At 46.3% G+C, this 9,073-nt stretch overlaps 1 protein-coding gene across 1 annotated transcript in view; it reads left to right on the top strand.

The window, feature by feature from the left end:
- Crtap (cartilage associated protein) overlaps window positions 1–2,986 on the top strand; it is a 30,237-nt gene extending 27,251 nt beyond the window's left edge. The window contains exons 6-7 of the mRNA XM_004635278.2: window positions 720–803; window positions 2,579–2,986. Coding sequence (XP_004635335.1) covers window positions 720–803; window positions 2,579–2,632 — 138 coding nt within the window. The 3' untranslated portion in view covers window positions 2,633–2,986. The remainder of the gene's footprint in view (window positions 1–719; window positions 804–2,578) is intronic.
- The last annotated feature ends 6,087 nt before the right edge of the window (window positions 2,987–9,073 follow it).

Genomic DNA, 9,073 nt, shown 5'->3' with positions numbered 1-9,073 from the left:
TTGCTTACTTTTAAAGAAAACAGCATCATACTTTTACACTGTTTTGCCTCTTTGTCTTTCTAGCTGTTTACCGTGAACATTTTTCCACCTATGTTCATAGACCTACTTCATTGTTATTTTCAGTGGGAGCATGGTAGGCTCTTGTGTGGATGCATCATCCTTCAGTACTCACAGTGGACAGACTCAGAATTTGAGCATGCTCTCAGGGAACCACATTATGTCACTTTCTAAAGCTTTTTCTAATTGATCTTTGTATTTTCAGTGGGATTCTGTGTACTCTCCTAGTTGCATTAGGTACATGCTCCATCTCACCTCCCCAGCTAACACACACATGAGCACATTTACACAAACTCTTTTATTTACTCAGGGTTGGTTGTACTTTTTTTTTTACAGTATTACTCATTCACCATATACCTTTTAAAATTTTTTTTTATTCATTTTAATGAGAAAAAAGATAAAATGGTAATGAAACAGTTTCAAAACACGTTAGTAGGACAGTGACAATAATAATACATTGCGTATTGTTGTCTTCATATACCTTCTTAAAGTCCCCAATAAAGTGGACGTTGCTATATTCAGAGCTGTGTAGCCAATAGCATTGTCTAATCTTAAACATTTCCATCACTATAGAAAGGAATCCTGTACCCTGTTAGCCCTCCTCCCAGCTCCAGAATGAAGAGGCTGGTCACATGAGCTGTTTTCCATTTCTGTCTGAACAGGAAGCCGTTCAGTACTTCAACGTGACTACACTCCAGAAGGAGCTGTATGACTTTGCTAAGGAAAATATAATGGATGATGACGAGGTGAGCCTTCATGCTCAGCACGCGTCTGGCTGAGAGAATAAGTATTACTCAATATCCTCGCTGGAATCACTGGAAGGCCAGGTTGTCCCTGAAATAAGTGACAGGAGGGGCCCTTGAGAAGAGAGTGGCTGTGGGTGTTTTATTGAAGGTCAGAACCTGGTGTGGAGATACACATATGTCTAGGAAACCTGGGCCCAAGTGGTACATTTCCTGACAGTCTGGGTGGATGGAGCAACCCTGCAGGAATCTGCCACAATCACCCAGCCGTCAGGTTGAACTCTTTTTAATAAAAACAATGAATTTTCAATTGTTCAGCATTCTGAAGCAGTTTAGAAACTCCCAATCCCAATTGTTCTCTCAGACTATAATTACTTCTTCTTTTTCTTTAGTAAGTTATATCCTTGGGGTAAGCATTGTATCATTCATTCTCTGGGATTCCTTGAGACCTCCGGATTAATCCTTTCTTTGTCAGCTCATTTTGATAGTTTTAATTGATTGAATGGTCATGTTGTTCAGGGATAGCTGAGCCACAGAAAAGCCATCATTAGGAGTATTGTTTAGAGATACACCTGGAGTAAACTGAAAAATGCTTTCCAAAAAAGCTGGAATTTGCCACCATCAGAGCTTGGAAAAAGGCATTGAGGCCTATAATCTGAGCACTGTGGGAGACTAAGGCAGGAGGATGGCAAGTTCGAGTCCATCCTGGGCCACTCAGTGACTTAGTGAGACCCTGTCTCAAAATGTAAGAATGTGTGTGTGTGGGGAGAGAGACAGAGAGAGAGAGACAGAGAGAGACAGAGAGAGAGAGACAGAGAAACAGAGAGAGAGAGAGAGAGAGAGAGAGAGAGAGAGAGAGACAGACAGACAGACAGAAACAGAGACAGAGACAGAGAGAGATCTGAGCCTCATGTTATGGATGAGGAGATTGTGAAACAGACAAAGTTTTGAGCTGCTAACCTGGACTGAGAGGGCCCCAGATCTGCTCTTCCTGCTCTCTCATTTTCAGGTGAAACACTCTGAATAAGTCAGGGTCAGAGAAATTTTCTGTGTACAAATTTGTATGGAATAGACCCATCACTGGGATTAAGGTACTGAGTCTCAGTTTTTTATCTATAAAATGGCAAAAATACGGTGGCCCTCCCAGGGTTGTGAGACTGAAGCACTGTGTTGTGGGTGGAGGTGCTACATAAACCAGGACATGATGCACAGGCCTTTGAAGCAGAGCCTGGGAGGGTCATAGAGGCCCTGGGGGGGGGGTGCTGTTCCCCAAAGGAAGGGATGCTGGCCAGTAGCAATGAGGTTGGCTGCTGTGGCCTGGAAATGTGTGATAGTTGTGGCGGAAAGGAGGCTGTGGGCCTGAGAGATGGCTTAGTGGCATAAGTACCTGCCTGTTAAGCGCAAGGTCCCAAATTCGATCCCTGGTACCACAAAAAAAAAAAAAAGGCTGATAGTGATCTTGTGGGAAAACTGCTAATGGGGGAGGGGCAGGAGGGTTCATTAAGCCATTAAGTTGGGCCTTCTGGAGGGTGGCTGGACTGTCCCCTTTATAAAGGTGACCTGAGGGGATGGCAGAGCATGTGACACGGAGTTCACAAGAAGTGGAAGTTACAGTCCCAGCCACTGGGAGAGAAAAACCAGGTCCCTGGGCTTCACTGAGGCCAGAAACACCTGCACTGGCCCAAGGAGAAAGCCTACAGTGGCCTCCTGTTTCTGCCTGCTGGCCCTTTTCAAAGTCAGACAGTCCCTTAACAGAGCTGTCCAATTGTTTCTTCCAGGGAGAGGTTGTGGAATACGTGGATGACCTCTTGGAACTGGAGGAGACGGGCTAGTCCACAACAGCCAGCGCGTCTTCACCTTGATGTTCAGGAAAAACATCCTTTGCTCTCCTTTTTCTAACACCCCAGCTTGTTGGTACCTCAGAGCTTTCCCTTTGCTCTGTGACGTGAAAGGGAAGCTCCGGGACCCCGGCCTCCATGTGACGGGGTGAGCCTGTCTGCCCACTGTTCACACCTCTGTCCCCACGTTCACACCGTCTTCTGTCTGTCCTGCCTGTTCTCACCCCTGTCTTCCTCATGTCCGTGCCCACCTCTGTCAGGTTCATATGTGCCTTTCTTACCATTTTGGTTGGGAATACAGTATTCCATGGTTTGTTTTTTTCCCCCCCAAAAAAGTCAGTATTATTTTTTAAATAAGAAATATACTCCTAAAGGATGATGATTTTGTAACAAACTTCTTTGATCTCTCTGCTCTTCTAGATTTTAGTCTCTTTTTTCTCATCCAGGAAAAATGGCAGAAGACAAAGGCTAAACTTCCCCATTTCTCATGATGGTCTTCACTTGGTCTGACCTGTACCATTTCTTGCAGTGGAAAACAAGCTCAGTACATGTGTAGAATACAGATGCATGGCTTTTGCCTAACTCTCCAAGATCATATAGAGGTTGGCCAATCTCATTTGAGAACAATGCTCAGTTGTATGTGTCAAAGTTGGAAATAGAAAGCCAGAGGGAATCTACCGAGGGAGAAAGGGAGGGAGGGACAGGGGGAGAGAGAGAGAGAGAGAGAGACTGACTAAGTATCAAACCTGGGCTCTTCACACTAAACTGCATCACCAGTCCCTTTTTATATTTGCAACAGGGACTTGCTAAGTTGCTCAGGCTGGGCTTGAACTTGTGGTTCTCCTGCTTCAACCTCCCAGAGTACCGGGAATACACGCATGCACTGTCTGGCTTGGAAGTCTAGTATTTATTCTTTAGTGACTGTTTGTGGAGTATTTGCCATGTGCTAGGCATTGACCCAGACTTAGAGGTGCTGCATAGAATAACAGAAAAAAATTCCCTGTTTTTGTAGAGCTTACATCCTATAGGAAGGAAAGGATAACAAATAAACAGAAAGAAACATATGCAAGGTACCAGAAAGTAATAATTGCTATAGAAAAACATAAATGTGTGTTTTAGGGACAAGGTCAGAAGGGCTTTAATGGCCAGACTCAGATGTTGGCTTGTATGGAGAAGACAGGGCCATCTGGAGGTTTGAATAGAGCAGTGTCTTCCCTGTGCTTTACCAGGTCACTCTCGCTGCCACCTGGTTGGGAACCTGCAAGTCACCTGGGTGAAAGCAAGGGTGGCCAGAGGAGGCTCTGTGAGGTCCCACGCTCAGGCCTGGGGCTGGACCACCATGAGATGCAACCAGTTCTAGATTTATTCTGGAGGTGGTGCCGATGAGATGTGCCAGCAGATTGGATGTGGAGTGTAAGAAAGAGTGGCGCTGAGGCTGGCATCGGGGCTCCTATCCTGAGTAAATGGAAGGATGGAGTCACTGTTTACCAAAGCATGGAAGGTAGAATGGAGCACAGCTGGTGGCCTGAAGTTGGGATGGGAGGTTTAGGCTGCAGACGGGTCTGGAGAGCTGTTGGGGTCCAGTCCCCATCAGCTGAGCCAGAGACTGGGACCGGTGTGTGCATTGTTGATGGAATGGCTGCTTGCAGGAGAGGCCTGTCCGTTGTTGGCTGTGAGGAATCTGCGGGGGGATAGGGGACCTTTGAAGGTGGGACCTCAGCTGAGGGCAGCTCCCTGGGATGGAGGGCTGGGGGCCCCAGTCAGCAGCATGCTTTGTCAGACTGGGGCTGGCTGGCAGTGAGGGTCCTGTGAGGAGCCCTGGTTGTAGAGCACATAACCTGGAACATGCTGGGCTCCTGTTCTCTTCTGTGCCCACCCTCCACCAGAGAAAACTTCTTTGAAGTCGGTGGGAAAGAGAGTCATCAGGCAGGACTATAATGAGGTGAGGAACCCAGAGAATGGACCCCTTACTGTGTAGAGGGTATACCCGGTAGCTGCTGAGCTCCTGGCTGCAGGGGGAGCATGAGAGGGGCTCTCCCCAGCAACCCAGTCTGGCTGGGAGTGCCTGCTCACTTCTGCCTGCCCTGCACAGCTGCCCTTTGGTTCTCTCCCTGGGAGCCTGTGGCAGCCCTTCTGCAAATGCTGATCCAGGTTGGGGCTGAGTCAGCGTGTCTATGCATCCTGTTTGCTCTCTGAAGTTGATTCCTTTTCATTGGGTTTGAAAAGCTCCTTCACCCCCACTCTAGCAGCGTCCCCTGAGGAAGACACCCTGGTGACAGTATGGTCAACATTAATAGCACGTAACTATAAGGCTGAGTTATTACATTTTCTTTTTTAATTTCAAAGGAAATCAAACCAACCTTTAGGGGAAAAAAAGACTGATCCCTCAAAACCTACCACGAAGCCTCAGGGTGAGGATGCACTCAACGAACTCTGCCCAACACCTCCCTGAGTGTGTTTCTTGGAAGAGCCTGAAAGTGTTCTGGACCGAGGTGCTGCCGGTGCAGCATCAGTTGGCCCGTCCTTTGAAAAAGCAAACATATCTTTAAGCTTTGTAGGAGTTGCCAGGTCTCTCAAGATGCCACACTTGTCCTGTGCCCTGCCAGCATGGAGCACAATGGTGGCCCTGTTTGGTTTCCTGAGGCTCATCCCAGGGAGATGAACACCATGGTGGTCATGTCCAGCTCTAGTGCCCCTTGGAGTCCATGCAGGAGGTTCCTCGCTGCCCACGGTGCAGGGTCCAAGGCCAGCCATGGGTCACTGCTGGTGTTGACCTAACAGGGGCAGTGAAGACTGAGGGAAGTTTGCCCACACACAGATTCACAGACAATGACGGCGCTGAGTCCAGCACTAACCAATATGATCAACATACAGTAGCTTTGAGTTTTGAGATGTACTTGTGGCTGCCACTAAGCTGCTGGCCTCAGCCTTGGGATCCAGAAAGAGTCGCTGGGAATGGTGACCGTAACGGCTGCCTTAGGAAAGAAATGTGTGCTCTTAGGAGTTCTTATGAAGGGAATTTTAAGAGCACAAAAATTGTATTGAACCCAATGGAATGGCAAACAGAAAATGATTTGTTAGATTGTCCATGGGAAAGGGTTTATTAGGACTGCTGGTGGAATAAACAGTGGCCGGCTTCTGCCAACATCTATGGAAATAACGTTTTTTAAGTTTTGAATGTGAGCTGTAAACCAAAGCTACTTCAGGGTTTTTTTTTTTTTTTCAAATTCAATACTTAAACTGTGGGGAAAAGGTGGATGAGTGCCAGAAAAAACATTCTCATTTAATAGTGTTTGAACATGGAACTGCAACACAGTTTGTAGCGAGGTACTGAGAAAAAACCACAACTAATCCTTCATCGCAGCTGTCTGAACTCTTGATCATCTGCCATCCCCCAAACAGCGACTTCTTTTTTCTGGTGACTACAGGCTTGAATGATCCAGTGTAGAGAGTTTAAACTATGTACAAGGGGGTGGGGGGAGGTGGAGGAAAAGGGCTTCAGCCAAGGTTTTTCCTGTGTCTACGGCCGGGGGCAAGGCCAGTCACCATGCCTGTCCCCATGTCACCATGGCATCTCCTGCAAAAGGTGACACCACAATCTGCCAGCTTTGCCTCGACCCAGTCCTTCCCCAGAAACGAGTCAGGAGCATGGGTGGTTGCAGAGAGAGTGCTTGTCTCAGGTTAGGCACATGAGCAGCCGGATCCCAGCACCCAACACTGTCTCCAAACAAAGTGCTTGACTTAGTTGTCTGCTGAATGAATGCTTTGGCTCAATATCCTCTTTAATCTGGCAGGTAAAATACCAGTGCCTCACTTTAGGAGAATAGGAAGGAACTGAATAATTTGACCAATATATCCCAGAATTTTGTCACTCACGTTGGCAGTCAGTAGGACATACTAAATGTTCTTGGTATCCTTTTCTACCTCTCTTCCTTAAAGTATTGTGGTCCTTGTAATCTCATTCTTGTAGGAAGTTAAAACTTGGACAGTATAGTTGAAAACATTTTTTACAAGCCTGTTTGATTTTGCTTACTCACCACTGTGTTCTTTCTGTCTGCTGGATGGGCCATCTGAGCCACTCCCAGTCATTTCAGGACATACGTTATAATGAGCTCTGCTTTCTCGAGTCCGTGACACTTCTGACATTCACCTAACAATTAGAACTCTTCTACTAAAGACTCCTGGATCTCATGAAGCAGAGGTGGTCCTCACTAGCCATGAGCCAGCCAAGGTCTGGTGAGGTGATGCAGGCTCATTCCTCTCCCTGGAAAGTTTTGCTTTGGGAATCCTACTAGGAAAAATGTCCAGTTTTGGGATCCTAGTAGGAATACTACCTAGACCCTATTTCAAACAAGGACCCAAAGCTTCTTCAGGCCTGACTACCAACAACTTCCCTGTGTGTTGCTAAAGGGCAAATACAGGGGGAGGCTGATGGAAAGAGAGGAACCATCCTGTACAAAAACAAAAACAAAAAGAGGTGCATGGCAATAACATTTTTAGGTTTTACATGTGAGTTGTAAACCGAAGTTACTTCAGGTTTTTTATTGTTTTAATTCAATACTTAAACTGTGGGGAAGAGGTGAGTTTGAACATCAGCTCCTTGCAGGTGTAGCCGAGAGCGTGATGATTTTGTTGGTGCCAGCCGAGGAGTATCAGGGAACACAGTGAAAGAGTGGACTGAGGAGGAATGGAGGTGTAGGGAATGAGAGGCCTCCTACGTCGCGATCCCTTGAAGCAAGGCCTGATGCAGGTGACAAAGTGCTCCCAAGAGAAAGGGTGAAAAGCCAGATGTGGTGATGAGCTCCTATAATCCCAATCCTATGGGAGGCTGAAGGATTGCAAGTTGGAGCCCAGCCTGGAACAAACTAGAAACTTAGTGATATCTAAGTTTCTCACATCTGTACTTGCTGTTTCTCCCCTGCTAAGGGGAGATGTGTTCTCAGTTGGACCAGCTTCAGCCTGATCTAGGCTCTGGGGCTGGGAGTTGGTCTCCCTTTGAGACGAGGAGGCTGGCCTTTTGTATCCCATGGTAACCAATCTAGCAGAGTAGAGACGGGTCTCACTTCCTGGGTGAAGGCAGTTCTCTGGGTGAGCAGGGTATACTTCAATGCTTATGAGCACTTTAGCACTGACACTCAGGACATCTGGGAAATGGGTTCACCTGCCCAGTGGGGGAGATTTCTAAGGGCTGTCAACAGTGTCCACAATATGGGAAGCTTAAGAATGTGGACTCCTGATGCTCATAGAAGTAGAGAGACATAAAGGAGAGGAAGTGGTGCTAATGCCTCAGAGCTGGATTTCACTATTTATCCCTCTGAGTCTCTCTTCCACCTTTCCCTGGGTTCCAGGAGCCTGACCTCTATGGTCTACCTTGCCTGTATCCCTTGCCCTTTGATTTCTTGTTGCCAAAGGGACAAGCCTGCAGGAGATCTCAGAAAGAAGAGGTAGGACAGGTCTTTAACACCTGTTTCTTCCAGGCCATAGACTGACCATGGCTGCATTTGTGAGGCCAGAGCTCTAGCCCTGTTGCTGAAGCTTTCGTTGGGGCCCCTACTAGTGCTCCACCATCCTGTTGGGCTTCTCTTCACTCTGCCCACACTTTTGTGAATAATTGCTCTATCTAACCTACTTTAATGATTCCTTTGAGTACCAAGTCAGTTGAGAAGAGGGAGATGATCAGTTTTGGTCTCTTAGGCTGGTGCTTCTCAAACCTTACGATGTACCCCCAAACTGGGCATTTTGTTCAATGGCAGTTTTGATGCAGCAGGTCCAGGGCTGTGCCTGAGGTTCTGCAGTTTTACCAAGCTCCTAGGGGCAGCATCCATGTTGCTAGTGCAGGACTCATACTCCGAATAACCGGGGCCTGGGTTGCTCCTCTGTGATTGGGGTGAGGAAGAGGGACAGGGACAGGGGCTCCCCTGCAATCCTGCTGTGGGGAGTAACATGGCTAAGAGGTAGGTTTACAGAGGGAAGAATGGAGTCTAAGTATTCAGGCATTATTTTAAAGATACCAGGGAATCCTTAAAGAATAATCATGGTATAGTAACCCAGAAATAAGACATTCAGCAATATTTGGGGAAATATTTATTAAAATATATCGGAAGCTTTGTGTTAATGAAACCTCTTCCCCCTGTCAGTTTTCATGAGCATTAAACCTTTATCAGTCTCCAAACATACATAATGACATACAGTTTAGATTTCACAACATAATTTGGATAACATCAAGTCAATAAAAACTGATGTATTAGGTTTACCTTACAGTCCAGGTCTGCAACAATACATTTACATATATCAATAATTTATAACAAATTCATTAGTACATTTGTATTCATATTGCCTGTTTATGTTTTGGTGTAAATTCAGTGTTTTAGGTTATTATGTAATACTAACACAATCCTAATGTTGACAAACTTTTATATAGTTAAAATAGAAAAA

The sequence above is a fragment of the Octodon degus genome, unplaced genomic scaffold, assembly GCF_000260255.1.
Source record: "Octodon degus isolate 3935 unplaced genomic scaffold, OctDeg1.0 scaffold00071, whole genome shotgun sequence".
NCBI lineage: Eukaryota > Metazoa > Chordata > Mammalia > Rodentia > Octodontidae > Octodon > Octodon degus.
The sequence above is the reverse complement of the archived record's forward strand: the minus strand, read 5'-3'. Positions and strand labels throughout refer to the sequence as shown.